At 37.7% G+C, this 17,500-nt stretch overlaps 1 protein-coding gene across 3 annotated transcripts; it reads left to right on the forward strand.

Moving 5' to 3' along the window:
- The first annotated feature begins 9,227 nt into the window (after positions 1-9,227).
- LOC109186099 (putative late blight resistance protein homolog R1B-14) lies at positions 9,228-12,797 on the forward strand. 3 transcript variants are annotated; one of them, XM_019336002.1, is made up of 3 exons: positions 9,228-9,767; positions 9,989-12,280; positions 12,475-12,797. In XM_019336002.1, the coding sequence occupies exons 1-2, from the start codon at positions 9,342-9,344 to the stop codon at positions 12,236-12,238; spliced, it is 2,676 nt and encodes an 891-aa protein (XP_019191547.1). In that variant the 5' UTR covers positions 9,228-9,341; the 3' UTR covers positions 12,239-12,280; positions 12,475-12,797. The 3 variants fall into 3 exon arrangements, with proteins under 3 accessions (XP_019191547.1, XP_019191548.1, XP_019191549.1); XM_019336003.1 differs by having other exon boundaries at positions 12,685-12,797; XM_019336004.1 differs by having other exon boundaries at positions 9,235-9,768; positions 9,999-12,283; positions 12,471-12,663.
- Positions 12,798-17,500: the final 4,703 nt, after the last annotated feature.

The raw sequence follows: 17,500 nt of genomic DNA on the forward strand, positions 1-17,500 counted from the left end.
ATTGACGTCGTCCTTGAGGCCGGAGATGAGCTGGAAGTTTTCTTTCAGAAGTTGAGTCAAATTATCTACCAGCAAATCCACAAGCACTTCTGCCATCTCTACCTTTGTCAATCTCTGATCTCGTTTGAGCTCAAAAATTCTTAGTAGAAGCCATTGCCATCTTCCATGATTAGTCTGGACATCGGCGATGACTGAGGAGTTGACCTTCTTTCTCAATCCATAGTTCTATACCCAAAGCCCAAAGGTCCCACCAGAATGTTATATTTAAAAAACCAAAAAAAAAAAAACAAAAACAAAACAAATTAGCATGTTTGGTTGCATGAAAATATTTTTCAAGGATTTCAATTTCCTAAAACTTGAGAAAAATGTTATTTTTTCTTGTTTGGTTAATGAAATTTCTTTTCCAAAGGAAGCGTAATTCTTTAAATTTGAGGAAAAAATTTTCTTTGTTAAACATTGGTATTTTATTTTTCATATAAAAAGTTTTATTTGATAAACATTGGTATTTTATTTTTCATATAAAAAGTTTTCTTTGCTTACTTGGTAGAATAATTTCGCCTTAAGAGAACTCTCTTAATTACCCTTATTATTATTACTATTATTGTGCAGGTTATATTAATCTTTATACTCATTATTCTTTACATAGAATCATGTACGGGTTCCGAGTACCTCATCCCCCCTTCTTTTCAACAACTCTACCATTACTACAGCATAGTGCCCGATTAGCTCCCCCTAACTCTTTCTGAGTTCTGTCCGGTTTCCTCACCCTTTGCCATCACCTCATAATACCGACCACTCTCGCCCTCTTCATTCAACTCTTCCAGCTCGCCTTGGTGGGCAAAAGGTCCCCACGAATTTGTCTTCACTTCCTAACACGATGGCCTGCACTTCCTTAACGACTTGGAAACAAGCCTTCGTCTTTGTATGACCGGCTAATAGCCAATTCGACTTCCCGACCACTTACCTAGTTGTTCTGAAAACTTGAGCATCCCCATCGGGGAGCTTGTTGACCACAAGAAATCCTTCCACAATATGAGCCTAGTGCAAGTCTCCACTTTGTCATGCCTGAAAGCCTTAAAAAAGGCTGAGCTGGTACGCGAGGGGGGCTGCCGAGTCTGGTCTATCCCTCCCCCTTTTAGATTCCTTGTACAAACTTCATTATCCTACCCATCACCCTATCTACCCTCCTTTTGCATGTAATGATGACACCGAGTTGAACTCCAGATGTGACACCCTGTAAATCCAAACTCTAATAAGGATTAATTAGAGAATTAATCCCAGCCTCCTTGTTAATTTATTCCTAAAAATCCTGAAAATTCAATAGTCGAAGGACTAGAATTTGACTAGTCATTCAAAGTCAAAGAGTTGTACCTTATGCTTTTTGGGTTGTTCCCTTGTTTCCTTATTCTTCCAACTTTAGTAAGGGCAAAGATGTCTTTCTACCTAAGGTTTGTGCTTCAAGCTAACCTAGCAACATCTCTTCATTTCATTCACTAACAATCTAAACACAAAATCTCTAACTTCTCTCTAATAAGTGGTAGCCTCTTCTCCGAGCTAGAAATTGGGCATCCTAAATCTTGCAAGTTGTCTTCCAAGATTCCTACTTTCCTAATCTTGAGCATAGGGGAGGGTAAGATCCTTGATCTTTTGGTGTTTTTAACCTCCTTTTAGATGTCTTTTTCTAAAAATAGAATCTTTGTTGTCTTTTGGTTTGTTTATGAAGTTGGTGTGGAAGAAGAGCTTTAGGGGAGGATTTCTAAGGGTGAGAAAGTGAAGTTTTAGGCTACAAAGGTAACTCATGCTTTACAAAACCTATTTTCTTACTTATATGATGATTTCTTGGCTTCTACTTGTGATTCTTGTGTTGATTTGTGAGATTTGATGCATTGTCTTGTGGTAATGCATGTTTAGAGCTTGTTCTTAGGGTTCTTGTATGCCATTGCTTGGCTATTTCTTGGGTTCAAGTAATATTGTTGTTTTGTGTGATATTTTGGGTGTTTTGGACTTGTTGTTGAAAATCCCCGAAGGGATTATTTTTGGAGTACAGGTGTACCAGCGGGCGGAACGGCGGGCAGGGCACCACCCGCGGGGAACGAAGCTCGTGGGTTTGTGTACCCGCGGGGAACGAAGCTCGTGGGTTTGTGTACCCACGGGTGGAGGTCCACCCGTGGCCCCACCCGCGGGGAACGCTGTGGGTTGTTGGCGGGGATTTGTTCCCTGTGATTCTTTTTACTCGGTATTGATGTTTTGACCTCCCGATGTTGTTTTATTGGGCTATTTGAGAGTCTTCTTGATGTTTCGTATGTCTAGAACGGTATGTTAGGAATCCATGTAGGATTTGGTGACTTGAATCGTGCTAAGGGTCCAACTTTGTGATTCGTTGGGCTAATGTGAGTCTTGAATGTTCTATGGAACTACCTTTGGTTTACCCGTTTGATAAGCATGCTAGTTTGATGTTGAAATGCTAGTGTGTTCGGTTTGTTCTTTCCTTTTGAGATTGGCAACTTGTGTTGGCCATCGTTTGGTGTCGGATTGTGATCCTTCGTTGTTGAGTATGGTTTCATATCTTTGTTGTGACCCATTGATTGATTCATATGATGTGAACGTATGTAATTGTTGTACCCTTTGATTGATACTTGATTAAGGTTATTGTGGAACCTTAGTCTTCTTGGTAATGATGATGACTTGTGTGACTATGATTCATATGTGGGTGGTTGTTACTTGAGCTTTGCTCACATGTAGGTGGTTGTGTGAATAAAATGAATAGTACCCTCGTGTACTGAAATGTAGGTGGTATGTTGGAGGCTATGTTGGAGGGGGGACGACGGTCCCTGGCGGTATAAGGTTGGACTCAGAAGTACAGGGTGGCACTCGGAGGTAATGGTTGGAACTGAAATAAGGCCGGGGGTAGCCATAAGGTTGGAACAGGGCATAAGGTTGGAAGTATGAACTTGGAACTGTGATTCTTGTGACATGTAGTTGTCACTGTGGCATGTAGTTGCCAATGTGTGAATGTGTATTCTTTGCTAATGAGCATGTCTTGATGTATTCTACTTTGTGATCAGTAGAATGCATCTCGAGTTGTATTGTCTTTCATGATTCTTGTCTTGTTGTTGTCGTAAGGATGTTGACTTCCTTTTCCTTTTGAGAGTGTGAATGAGTCTTTGAAGTTGACTTCTCTCTATGGCTTTTGAAATGATATATCCTGTATTCCGTTTCAAAAATGGTTTTGACTTATACTTATCTATATATGTTATTTAACGCGTATTGATGGGTTACCAGCAATGTTCGCTGACCGGGTGTTATCCCCATGTTATGTTTCCTTGTTTTACAAGTTTTGAGTAGAGACCCGAGAGCGCTAGACTGGAGCTTTAGATAGTTTTATCCTTTGTCTAGACGTTGTGTTTTGAGCGGCCTGTGTGCCTTGACTCTGTTTACTTTGTTGAATGGTTTAGTTTTTCCCGCCTGTGCATCTTTTAGTGTTAAAGATGTGGCATAATGCCCCCGTATAGATTTGCTTCCGCTTTTGTTTAATGGTTTATTAGATTGCTTTTCTCTTGCAATTAAGTTTTAAACTATGGTGAAAATTGGGGGTGTTACACCAGTGACAAGGAAGAAGACGAAGAGCCAGCGAGTATCCAACCTTCCCCTCGCCAAGCCGACCAGATCATCCACTGATAAGTGCCAAAGATGTATCTTTATAAGGGTCACTTTGAGGGTTATTTTGTGTTTGTTTGGTGTCCTTTGTGTTTGATTTGTGAGGAAAAATGATAAGAATTGATTTTATTGTGTTGCAAGGATCTATGAGACTATGACAAGTGCATTTGAGAGTTTTAAAGGATTTTGGATCAAAGTGATAGCATATGGCCATGATTTGGAGCAATTTTGGAAGAGTGTTGCAGCAACAACGCATCAAGGAGGCTACACAATCATGGAGAAGCTCATGGCGAAACTTCTACAACCTACACGAAGCTCTGCACGATTGTGGCAGCATACTTGGGAGTGACACGAAGCCCTGCACGATCATGCACACGATCGTGGTGGTGGGTGCGACTTATTTAAAGCCAGAAGTGTTAACTTTTGAGTTATGCATCTCAGACTTTAGTTTTCCATCTTTTGGTCATGTCAAAAACTCTCCCAATCTAGAGAGAGAAAGTAGTTCTAGGTTTAAGTAACTTGACAAACAACTTTGATCTTGAAGCTAGTTCTCTTGATTGATTTGGATCATTTGTTGATTGAATGCTACTTTTGAGTTGAAGCTTGGTAAACACTGCACTTTCTCCATTTCAATTTCATTTTTATCTTCATTCATTGCTTCAATTTAATGTGCTTTCAATTAAGAACAATGAGTGGCTAAACCACCTTAGGGATTGGATTAACATTTACTTGCATGGTGCTAGTGTGATTATGAATTGTTAATTGAAATTGTGTTTGTGTTTATTGATTGATTTCATGATGAAGGTGGGAGGTCTATTTGTATCTTTGGAGTTAGGGCACAATTCCTTGGATGATCTAGGACTTAGTATACTTGACAATAGATCGCTAGCATACTAGTCACTAGAGCTTAAATGTCACTTACATTTCCCGCCTTAGATCCGAGAGGGCAAAGTCTAGAATAAGGTGTATGCAAGGTGTTTGGTGAAATGTTTCATAGGTGTAACATTGTCACTAAGGTGCTCTATTACACCATAATAAGCTATAAGACCTAAAACAGTTATGGCAATGGCAATCACCTCACTTGAAGTCCAATAAACACAATCATGCAATTCCTAGCTTAGACACTAGAAACACCATTGCAAGGAAAGGCTAATCCATACCCCGTTTCATCTCAATTGCTTAGTTTACTTGTTTTCCTACTTGTTTACTTTTGATACTTGCACTTGATTCTTGCTACTCTTCACACCATGCTTGCACACACTTTGGATCTTGTTAGTTGAAGGATCCTAGTCCTTCTTTTGACTTGATACACATTAACGCATCCAAATTTGTCATCCTTTGAGAACGACATTCCTGGGAAACTATATATTTCAACCTTCTTTCCATCCACCGCTAACTCACAACTCGCCATCCACTTCACCCTCTAACGTTCTCTAACTTCCGCTTCCGGCCATCCAAGAGATGGCTTCTTGCCACGAGGCTTTTCGTGCTTAGTTTAGGAAGGGTAATAAAGCGGATGCCCATAAGAAGGGTACTAAAGCAAAAGCAGAGGGGTAGTATCTCCTCCACCAAGGACAAGAGCAAGAAGCCCATGAAAGAGGCACCACCAGCTCCTCCTCCTCCACCTGCTCACAATATGAGCCTTGCTAACTACCGTTACCACCAAGGCAGAGAAGAAAAAGAAGGAGATTGCCGACATTGAGAAAAAGAAGTGGTCAGAACCAAAGGCCGTCCAAAAGAAGAGTCGTTGAGACTCTGACCGTGACAAACATCAGTCGTCCAGCCTGGAGCCTAAACCCTTCATCTTGAGGTAGAAGGCTGCGCCAACTCCACCATGTTGATCACCGTTGTATCTTCAGCCCCCTAGAGTGGGGAAAAGGTGTGATCTTCCCCCATCGGCTTATGGTCGATTGAGGGCGCCACGCGACGAGGATCTCTGGACAAGTATGAACGCCCTCTCTACCGAGTAAGTATCCACACGATCACTTTCTTTCTCTCCACTCTCCATCCTTTCACCATTATAACGTCCAAGCCATGTTAGCCAACTGACCACTTCCTTCATCCCCTTCTTTTTGCTGTGCTCTTATAGAAGAGGCAGGATGCAGTGATTTTCCCATCATAGGCTCTTTCTAGAAGAATACTATAGCTAAGTTAATGATAATTAAGTTGCATGTGCATCTTCAATTCCCGCGTCGCTACGTCCTCAAATACCACTGGAGACTGAAAGCTGTAAAGAGAAATAGAAACAGAGAACTTGAGAGAGGTTTGCGAAAAAACCCTATGCACCACGAAAGACGAAGGAAACGACTGTTGGTTTCGTGACCCGAGGATAGTCACTCGGCGGGTCAACATAACTGATTTGAGTAAATAAAATAGAAATAACGAAAAGAAAAAAGAAATTGAGATATAATATTTTTTATGTGGAAACCGAAAGGTAAAAATCACCGGCCTTTTTGGGCTGTGCCAAGTCAAAAATTCACTATTTTAAAGGAGATTTTTGTACATATTGTTTTGTTGTTTTCTACACAAAGATGGAGCCATCCTCCTTCTTTGTTCCCATGCATTTTTATAGTAGGAAGATAAGTAAAATACATGGTAGTATAAATGTATAATAACCTCTAGTAATGGGTAACGAATGGGATTAATGGTTATTAGGGGTAATTAATAGGGTAATTATTGAGATTTATGGGTAACAAATGGGTAATAATTTGGTAACTAATGGGTAAATATTTGGGGGTTATGGAGGGGTGTTGGGTATCCATCATCAATCCTTCACTTTCTTGTGTCTCGCGAAGCATCGCACAGGAAAGTACATTGTCATGTCTCAAAATCAATTAACACCATCATTTTTTCCGACTCAGCACTGCACTATGCTTACGTTTCAGTGGTTCACCCATCATGTGACTGTTGCAAGTAAAGCATGCTTAACCACAAAGTTCTTTGGCTATCTGGTTGTCATATCTGACTTAAAATCAATTGGTGATAAGTAGGTGGACATTAACTATTTAACTAAATCCCTCCATAATAAGTTACAACGTCACGTCTTGAATCGAGCAGGGGCTTAACTCGGCCAACCCGGGTGGCGCCCAACATGTGGTCGTGACCGAGCACAGGGTTCGGAGTTGGCAGCCTGGGAGCCAAGGCCTAGGCCGAGGTCGAGCGCGGGGTTCGGCCTTGGTGGCCGAGCACTGGGCTCGACCTTAGCAGCTTGTGGGCTAAGGCCTATGCTAAAGCTGAGCGTAGGGCTCGGCCTAGGTGGTCTGGGGTTGAGCCATGGGTTTGGTTTTGGCAACCGAGGCCGAGCACGGGACTCGTTCTCAGAGCCTCGGGTCCAACCAGACCAATTTTCCTCTGCTCCATTAGGTCGGTTTGTTCTGGGTCCATTTTTAATATGTCCATCATGTATATATATTTTTTTAAAATATACCGTTAGCCCGGGCCAACCCAAATGTGTCGGGCCTTAGCTAGATTTTGCACTAATCCGTCTGCTTGACACTTCTAACAGCAGGTCAAAGAATGTAATTGTTTTTTGGAAAATACTTGGTGGACTTCCATTTTATAGTCTCAATTTTTATGTCTCACACAAGTTCTTAACGTAGACACTTTTCCTGTGGACTCACATGATGAAAATAACTAATTCTTGTTTAACACATCAGAGAGTAAAAGTAAATGAGTATAATTTGAAAGTATGTACAATAGAACTCTTTTTGTTTTTACTCGGTACTTCTTATTCTGTTTACAATGTAGTATCTGTTCATAGTATGTACAATAGAACTCTTTTTGTTTTTACTCGGTACTTCTTATTCTGTTTACAATGTAGTATCTGTTCATAACTACTTTATCAACCTACTGAAGCACAAAGAGTGAATATCACCCCCACTGAGGCTCGAACCCATGACCAGGGGCACAGCCACTATGGGGGCAGCTACCCCCTCCCCTTATATATAGGTATGTATATATATACACATAAGCATTATATATTATATAAAATGTATATTTATGTTAAAATTATTAATAGTTTAAGTAGTTTAGTTGGTTGAATTTCAAATTTGATGTTGAAATTCTTAATAGTTTAAGTAATTTAGTTGGTTGAATTCCAAATTTGATGTTAAAATGCATATATCATATGCTCAAATCTTATTAGCAACATTATTCCTTATCTTCTCTCATTTATTTTAGGCACAAGTGTCAAATAGACCCATCTACTACTGCGAAGTGCTCAATTCACACCACGTACTAAATTACGTGTCAAATAGGCCCATCTACCATCTAAATTTGTTTCAATAGAATAAATTTTTTTAAAAAAAAAGAATGATTATTCTATTTATTTATTTATTTATTTATTTATTATATTTATAATAATTAGATAGGCAACCTATAAAAATGTCAATTGAACAAATTTAGCTGGTAGATGTGCCTATTTGACACTTAATTTAGTTCGTGGTGGGAATTGAGCACTTCGCAGTAGTAGATGGGTCTATTTGACGCTTGTACCTTTATTTTATCCCTTTCATTTCTTTCCAAGATAAATTAAATATTTTTTTAGTCTACATTTTATGAATCATTTAATTAACAAATTAAATGTCTTTTAGCCTACTTTTTATGAATAATTTACTTAATGTAGTATACACGTTTGATAGTGTAAATTCCACGTAAAGCGGTCAAAGAAATCAACACGATCAAGTTAAAAGCAAATAAAGTCTTTATTGATCGGGTAAAGGACCTAATACAATCTAAAATGGCTATTCCGAGGGCCGACTGACTGCGGTCGGGCTGCTCTGTAAATAGCCTATCGATCGTTCCAAAAGTCCCTCAAACTGTTGCCACCGTGGGTATTTATAGCTGCTAGGCCGGAGACACAGCTCCGGCCGGCCGGCATGTAACCCACGTAGCAACCACGTGTCTCCACCCCGTGAGCCCTGCCTGCCAACGCATAACGTTGCCACGTGCCTCTTCTCAACTCTTGCATCCAAGGGCCATCGAACGGGTGTTGAAGACGCCGGTCGGGTCCGACCGGGTTCCTTTAGAAATATCCGACTGTAGACCTGCATAAACAAGAATAAAAGCCGAAGGCATGTCGGTCGAGGTATTCCCTACCAACGTTTATATTATACTTTATTGTATTCGAATTAATTTAGAAAAATTAATCTAATTAAAAGAAATTAAAATTAAAAAGTATTTATGAATATAGTGTTATTTAAATTATGTTATCTAATCAATTATGTTTCATATTTTTACATTTTTACTCCACTCAGGTATAGTTTTTACTCGGACTCTAACCATTGTGTAATCTATCAAAAACATTCTATTGTAATTTAAAATGTATTTTGTATTTTAACTTTATTATAACTGTTTGAAATTTTGTCATTGACATTTTTAATGTCATTTAATTTTTGCTCCTACTCAAATAATTTTTTGAATCCGTCTCAGCTCATGATCTCCCGATGGAAAAAGTCACTACACCTTTAATTACATTTTCATTAAAAATATGAGAATTTGTTTCTCCCTTATCCTTTATTTTATTTACTCCGTATTAAATTATTAATAACAAATTGCGTGTAGATTGAGAAAGCAAGTCAACTACTTTGTCATCGCCGATGCTCAGACTAATCATGAAAGATGGCAATGGTTTCTATTGAGAATCTTTGAGATCAAAACGAGCTCAGAGATTGAGAGAGGCAGAGATGGCAGAAGTGGTGGTGAATTTGCTGGTACAGAATTTGACCCATCTTCTAATAGAGAACGTCCAGCTCATATCTGGCCTCGAGGACGAGGTTCAGGGGGTTCTAACTGACCTGGGCAACTTCAAGTTATTCTTCAGAGAAGCCGGAAATGTCCGGTACCACAACGACATCCTCGAGCGCCTTATCAACAAGATCCGGTTCGTGGTCAGCATGGCCGAGGATCTCATCGACCAATATGTCGTGGCTGCCAAAAACCACTACGACAAGAAATGGTTACGGTGTCTGGATATCGAACACAAGAATCGAAAACGGGCACTCGATAGAACTATTCAGAAAGTTCGGATCAGATTGAGAGAGATCCAAGATCATCCGACGTATGACCTTGATCTTCTCCGAGATGATGAATCGTTAATCTGGCATAATCGGGTATTCGTCGATTCAAACTTCTCTCTTTGTCCTTTTTTTAAGCGAAATTTTACTTGATTGTTATAGACTTAAAATGAATTTGATATTAAAAAATCACAGTAAGGTGGTTAATACACATGTTTGTATTGTATTTGCACGCACCTACTATACATTTTATATATCCCCAAATTATATGAGACTATTTTTGTTGTATGTATGCTTATTCCGTGGTTTTGAAATAGGCTCCTAATCCTCCTATTGTGGAGGAAGATGATGTGGTGGGTTTTGATGGCGAGGTTGATGCTATAGTCCAACGTCTCACTGGTGGATCAAAAGGGTTTGAAGTTATCTCGATAGTGGGTATGCCAGGACTTGGCAAGACTACTTTGGCCAACAAGGTTTTCAAGGATGAAAGAGTTGAGTATCACTTCATGATTCGTGCTTGGATTTATGTTTCTCAAGTATACAACAGAAGGGATATTTTTCTAAGAATATTGAAAGAGTTGAGCAAGCGATCCTACAGCTACTCTGATGACGTGACTGATGAAGATTTAGTCAATGAAATTAAAATATTTTTGGGGTCAACAAAATATTTTATTGTCATAGATGATGTATGGACAGTTCAAAACTGGGATGAACTCAAAATTGCTTTCCCCATCAACAAGGGAAGCAGGGTATTGGTTTCTACACACCACAATATTGTGGCTATGCATGCCAATTCTAGGGGTGACCCTCATAACCTAAAATTTTTAACTGAGGATGAAAGTTGGGAACTACTTCAGAAGAAGGTCTTCCAGGAGGAAAGCAGCTGTCCTTTTGAGTTAGAAAGGCCTGGGAGAACCATCGCTAAAAGATGTGGTGGACTACCACTAGCAATAGTGATTATTGCTGGTACTCTCTTAGGTAAACCAAAAACAAGTAGGGCATGGGACAAAGTAGCTGATAGTATCAGTGACTTCCTGAGACTGAGCCTACAGAGCTACGATTACCTAATGCGAATGAGTTACGACCAATTGCCTTATGACCTGAAGAGTTGCTTCCTTTATTTTGGGGCTTTTCCTAAAGGATCTGAGATTTCAGCTGAAAAACTCGTTAGGTTGTGGATTGCTGAGGGGTTTATTATTGAGGAAGATGCACCATCATTGACCTTGGAGGACATAGCTAATGGAAAGTTGAGTGATCTTGTCAATAGGAATTTGGTGATGGTAATGCAAAGAAGGTCAAATGGACAAATCAAAAGTTGTCGCATTCATGACATGTTGCATGAGTTCTGCATGAATGAGGCCAAAGAGGTGAATCTATTTGAAGAAATGAACATGAGCAGGCAGCTAGGTACTTGTCGTCGAGTTAGTGTCCAGAGCAATCTTTTGGCATTTCTCTCTTCAGGTCTTGCTGCTGAACATGTCCGCTCTTTGTTATGCTTCTCCTCAAATGAACATGAACTGCCTGCAGTAAAACTTGCAATCATTCGTGAAGCATTTCCACTGCTAAGGGTGTTACACACTGCACCAGATGAATCCATCATCTTCACACGTTTTCCTAGAGACATGACTAAGTTGTTCCATTTAAGGTACATTGCAATATCAACTACCCTCAAGATCCTTCCTCAAGCCATTGATAGTCTGTGGAACATGCAAACTCTTATAGTTAGGACACAGCAAAGCACCCTTGATATCAAAGGAGACATATGGCAAATGACACGATTGAGGCACTTGCAAACAAATTCATCTGCTCAATTGCCTCCACCTTCTTCCTCGAAGACCAAGAAAAATCCTTTTCCAAATAGAAACTTGCAAACACTTTCAAGGATTTCACCTGAAAGCTGCACAGCAGCTTCATTGGTCAAAGCTCCAGATTTGAAAAACTTGGGTATACAGGGAAATTTGGTTAAGCTTTTTGAAACCAACAAGGATACTGGGTCTAGTTTGTTCAAAAACCTCAGAGAATTGCACTTGTTGGAGAAATTGAAGCTGCTGAATCATGGTGGGGAGTTGCAATGCCTCCCTCAAAAGTATGAATTTCCACAAAAGATTAGGAGGCTAACCTTGTCTGGAACACAGCTCAAATGGAGTGAATTATCTGTATTGGGATCACTGGAGTACCTTGAAATTCTCAAATTGGTAGAAAATGCATTCAAAGGAGATAAGTGGGAGCCATCTGAAGGTGACTTTCCTCGTCTCCAATTTTTGAGAATTGAGAGGACAGATTTGAAGACATGGAAGGCTTCTAGCCTCCACTTCCCATTACTAAAGAGACTCATTCTTAGACAATGCCTTAATCTGGAGGAAGTCCCACCTAGCCTGGCGGACATAGACAATCTTCAGGAGATGGAGCTGAACCTTACCAACTCAAATGCTGCACTGTCGGCCTGGAACATTTTACAGATAAAACAAGGGAAAGAGAAGGAAGTAAAGGAGAAAGGAGGAACCCCCCGGAGATTCAAGCTCAGTATCTATCCTCCTGATGAGCTCAAACTGATACAGCAAATTTAAAAATGCCATGGTGTCATCTAGATGATCTTTTGAGTTGTGCAGGTCAGTTAAAAATCTCTTCTTTTTTTTTTTTTTTCTGCAGTAATGAGTCTTGTTCTTCTCTGCTATCTTATATACTTGGTAAGTGAACTTAAGTTGCTAATTGCCAAAATTATATTCGTTCAAAATGAAGTTGCTAAAGCATTTTCTCTTTCTCCATGTCTGCTTATGGTCTCTCTTATCGTGGGTTTGTGAAGGGCATGAACTGAGCATCGTTGTTTGCAGATCTGGTGTGGTCTACCCAATAATGCTACACTAATTTTTTTTTCTGATATCCATATTTAAACCAATAAAAATAATCTTTGTTTTTGCAGTGCTGTATAATTTGTTTGGTGAGGTGGAGAACTTATGTTTTATTCTGTTGTTTTTGTAAATTCAATTTGTTATTTGTGCTGCTTGTTATTCAGGGAGACGTGTTTCTCATTGGCTGTGTTGTATTGGAGATTTGGAAGTTGGAACACATTTGTATTGGAGACGTGTTTATTTGCTTGTTTGTTTATTTATGGATCTTCATTTTCTTTGTTTGCTTCTATGATTATACAATTGTGTTAAATTCATCCAGGGAGAGTGTCTCTCCATTTTCTACTTCTTTCTTTGTCCAGAGTTTTATCATGACAATTTTGGATTTTCCACTTTTACCCTTTGAGTTTATCAACAAATTTTTATCCTCAGGGGCAATATTGCAATTGAATTTATGAACTATATATATTAGTAATAAGAATAAATACATACGACATGTAGGCATGTAACATTTTAAATTAGAAAATTGTTTAAAATCCGAACATGCTATCAACTAAAAGCCACAGTATTCTGGAATTTTACCAGACTTTTTGAAAAGCAAAACAAACCCATATATATTCAACAGCCACATTTTGGAAATTGTTTAAAATCCGAACATGCTATCAACCAAAAGCCACAGTATTCTGGAATTTTACCAGACTTTTTGAAAAGCAAAACAAACGCATATATATTCAACAGCCATATTCTTCCAAAATGGTTGAACCCCAATCTTTAAGGACCCCACACCCTGACCCAGTGAGAGGATGTAAATTATGGTAACTTAATTGAACATGAATCCTCAGATGCTAGACCGCGCACAAGGAACCCCTTAACTTTGAGAGGTTACTGTTAGATAATAATATTAAGGCTAACATAAACTTTAGTAAACGAGTAACCTGCCTCGTTACCGCGGAAGCTTTAGGATTGCCCGAATATCCCCAGCCGTAGTCGTTGGTATTGCCACAAGATGATAAACCTGCAGAATAAAGGTTAGTATTTTGTCTACCACTTCTCTCCCAAATACTCGATGGTGCGTGTATACTGAAACGGGAGCTGTGGGAGGACTGTTTTGCTTAGAAGCCTACATGCCATCAACGTAGGCAGATATTCAGTTAAAGCTTAACTGAATATCCTGAGTTGCCTAACAGATTAAGTCACTAACTGACTTAATCTTCCACTTTCACCACAACCACCCAATAATACAATATATTATAATATATTGTATTTAGGGAAAATACTTACATTCTCTCACTTGGTGCTAGTACTGGCACAACCTTCATTAAAGAACAAAACACATGAACCATAGTAATATGTCCTCTACTAATTGAGTAATATCTACTATGATTACATGCATTTAAATTCCCTAACTTAGGTTCTTTATGAACAAACCCTACGTTTATTCTAGTCCCTTAATGGATGTTTCTCAAAATATATTATGTGCACAACTAAATGAAGAAACCATCCAAATTCACTGTATGATCTCCAAAATCTTATAAGCATGCCTTAAGTAGAGATCTCTTAATGTTAGCATAATGCTAACTATATTCTATGACTTCTTTATAAGTTAACATAAACACTACCTCTAACGGCTAAGAGTTTAGAGTTAACACGTCTGTCACTCCCACTCATTAAGATAGCCAAAAGATAGTCAAGTCATAGAAACATTCCAATAACTTAGACAACAAACCAAAAAAATCTAAGTCCATAAATTAGAATCTTAAACATACACCAACTTCTCAAATAATCTCAAGGTCCACCTCGAAATTAATTGAACATTACGAGTCTTACTTATTATGTCTTGCAAAATTGTTTTGAGCCTTACAAACCAAAAATGGCCCAGATCAATTTTGAAGAAACTAAAGACTCGCTAAAGAATTTATTAATTGGCAGTGCACCACAAGTAAAATGCTTTCGTTCTAATAAATTCATTAATATTGCTACAACATTTTCATAAATATGTTGTACAACCAAACGTTCAATGAAATGAACTTATGAATTATAAGAACAAAAAAACTAAATTAATACTTGTGGAAACTTTTGGACTTATTGCTAGACGCACAATCCAATTTGAAATGTATGAAAACAATTAAATCCATCAGCTTTAGTCGAGTATTTAATGATCTTTTTCTAAATGATCACTCCTACGGATTAAGATATTCTTTAGCCAAATTAATGATATAACACTCATAACTGATTTGACCAACTAAATAATGAAGATATAATTCCCCACCATTAGTTGGACATACTAAATAATCAATATTTGGTTCCAATTATAGTCCAACTAAATGAATAATTAATGAGGACATGATTTTCCACCATAGTTGGACATACTAAAATAATAAAATACGTCTTCCAAAACCAAGTTGGAAATTGGCTCAGAAGATATATTTTATTATTGGAATCCAAAAGAGGTATATCACACCACGCAACTTCCTATAGTTAGTCCAAATAACCAAGTAAGCTTCGTGAAAAATAATTAATAAAAAGTGTATCTAAATTTTAGAAAGTGACTAAATACATATTTTGCACATGCAAACCATGAAACTTAGAATTATAATTGAATTAAATTTATAAATTCTAAGAAAGTGAGAAAAAATCTATACATCTATCTATACATATATAAAAGCCACTAAATTTCAGCCAATCAGAAGGCTCCATTTTCCCGCCCAACTTAAACGATGGCGTTTTTTTTTTTTTCTTAGGGGCTAAGTTTTAGAACTTTCTGCTGTCTCCTATTTTTTCGCTGATTTGTTGGACTTTTTCTGCCAAGGTAACGTGTGGATGCTGATTCTTGGGAACAGGGCTTTGCTTATATATACACGTTATATAGGGTGCTATGGATTCTCATGCTTTGAGCAAGATGGTTGCTTGCTCTCCCTCTTTTTTTCTCCTCCGCTCCTTTGTTCCTTCTCGGTGGGCTTTTTCCGGCGAGTCTATCCAGTTTGGATTCCTTGCTTGGAAATGGTGCCTAGGCTCGTGGTTGCTGCTGTGGCAGTAATGTAGGTTGGACGTTCTAAGTCCATGCACACATGCTGGAGGCGTGGTTGTCTGCTCAGGCATATGAGTCCCCTCCGACGTGAGACACACCATATTTAGGACGTTCCCCTTTTTGGACTCTTTTTGAACTAAATCCGTGCCTGGAGTTTGGACTGATATGGAGTTGGTTAATGGAGGCTTTTGTTCCACCATTTTACTCCGTTGTCTGCGATTTTTCCGACTGGTTTGGTTGGTCTTGGGTCCGTGAATTAGGGTGTAAGCAGAGGGGATGTTCTCTGCTTCTGGTCTGGCCCTGGCGCTTCCCACTCCGGTGTCATTTGCTTTGGTGGTGGCTTGGTTGGTCTGTCTGCAATCAAGGATTCTGGTTCGGATGTTCTTTTGGTGGTCTATTTTTCCGGCAAACAACAAGCTTGATGGTGTTCCCCTTTTTTCAGATGCTTTCATTCTCACATCGACTGACGGAGAGCCCACGAGCAATTTGTGAATACATATGAGGTTTCTGAAACAAAAACAAAAGGCCCAATCAAGATCAGAGGATGTGTATTTCACAATGCAAAGGTAAATAAAGAAATATAGTAATTTTCAGTATTATTTGTGTTATATAATAATGTTTTTGTTTGTCACAAATCAAAAACGTTGCTTATTATCCATGCGCATATACCTACAGAAAATGCTGAGAAATATGAAATCAATTCAAAAAGCAGAAGATTTATGGACTGAATAATTTCTTATGTATTAGGAACTACTTAAAATACAAAACAAGCAATCAGCTATATGGACAAGTTTAAGCATGCTACCATTGTCAACTGAAAAAAAAATTATTTGAACTGAAAAAAAAAAATGTTTTCTAATTACAGGCTGCTTTTAAATGTTTTTTTTTTACCGTCACAAATAGCTGAAGTGCATTATGTGGGATGATAATGTTGACAAGGCTATATGTTCATATATCACTCTTCCTTTACTATCACAGACTATCAACATCTAATATAAACTACATCGAATCAAAGCAATATGAGGAAGCTAAAAGGATCATTTATCATTGGTGGCAAAAGAAATCAAGCAGAGGAAGATTAATGTTAGTATTTGAAACGTACCTGTCATTGTCTCATAAAATGTTTTTAAACAGAATTCTTACTTGCATTACCAGTAGTTATTTACGTTGTAGATAGATAATGTTAGAATATATTGTATTTTATATTTGAGGTAAGCAAAAAAAGAGAAAAAAAAAAACTTACTGGCAATTTTATACTATAAATGTTTTTACATAATATAGGACATAAATTTTGTGGTTCTTAAAATTCAAATCCAATTTTCACAGAAATATTGTATTTTAAAGCTTTAAAATTTTCCAGTGTTAATTTTTTTTTTGTACATAACACTTTATATATTAAATAATAACCAGAAAATTAATTTCCTTTTTTAAAAAAAAAACTTTCAAATTAAACAAATATCAAATAATTTAACAGCAATTTATTATACCACTTACAAATATCAAATTTGCTTTATAATAATATTATAGATACATTAAATAAATTGAACAATTGATTATTTACTTTACTGCGTATAGTGTTAATTTTACATTTCGATAGTAGGATTTAATTAATTTAGAATCGTAACACATTACACGGTTATTTAAATATTTAAATTTCCGTATAATCTTTAAATAATTCAAGTGTACAGAGATAATTTTCTTTTTAATTATTAAAATTTATTACTTAAAAAAATATGTACGCATATCAAGCATAAAAATCTAACAAATCTTATGCATGCAAGTGAATCAAAAAAACACTTAACTATTGTGTAATTTTTGGAGTTTCAAATGCCAAAAAATTTAATTTAATTTCATATTATTATCTAACCTTATAAAAAAACGATGTAATGCGTATAGTAATCAAAAATTTTAGATCGAAAAAAAAAATGAAAGATTACAAGGATTACCTTTGATTC

This window comes from Ipomoea nil, unplaced genomic scaffold, assembly GCF_001879475.1.
Source record: "Ipomoea nil cultivar Tokyo-kokei standard unplaced genomic scaffold, Asagao_1.1 scaffold1407, whole genome shotgun sequence".
Taxonomy (NCBI): domain Eukaryota; kingdom Viridiplantae; phylum Streptophyta; class Magnoliopsida; order Solanales; family Convolvulaceae; genus Ipomoea; species Ipomoea nil.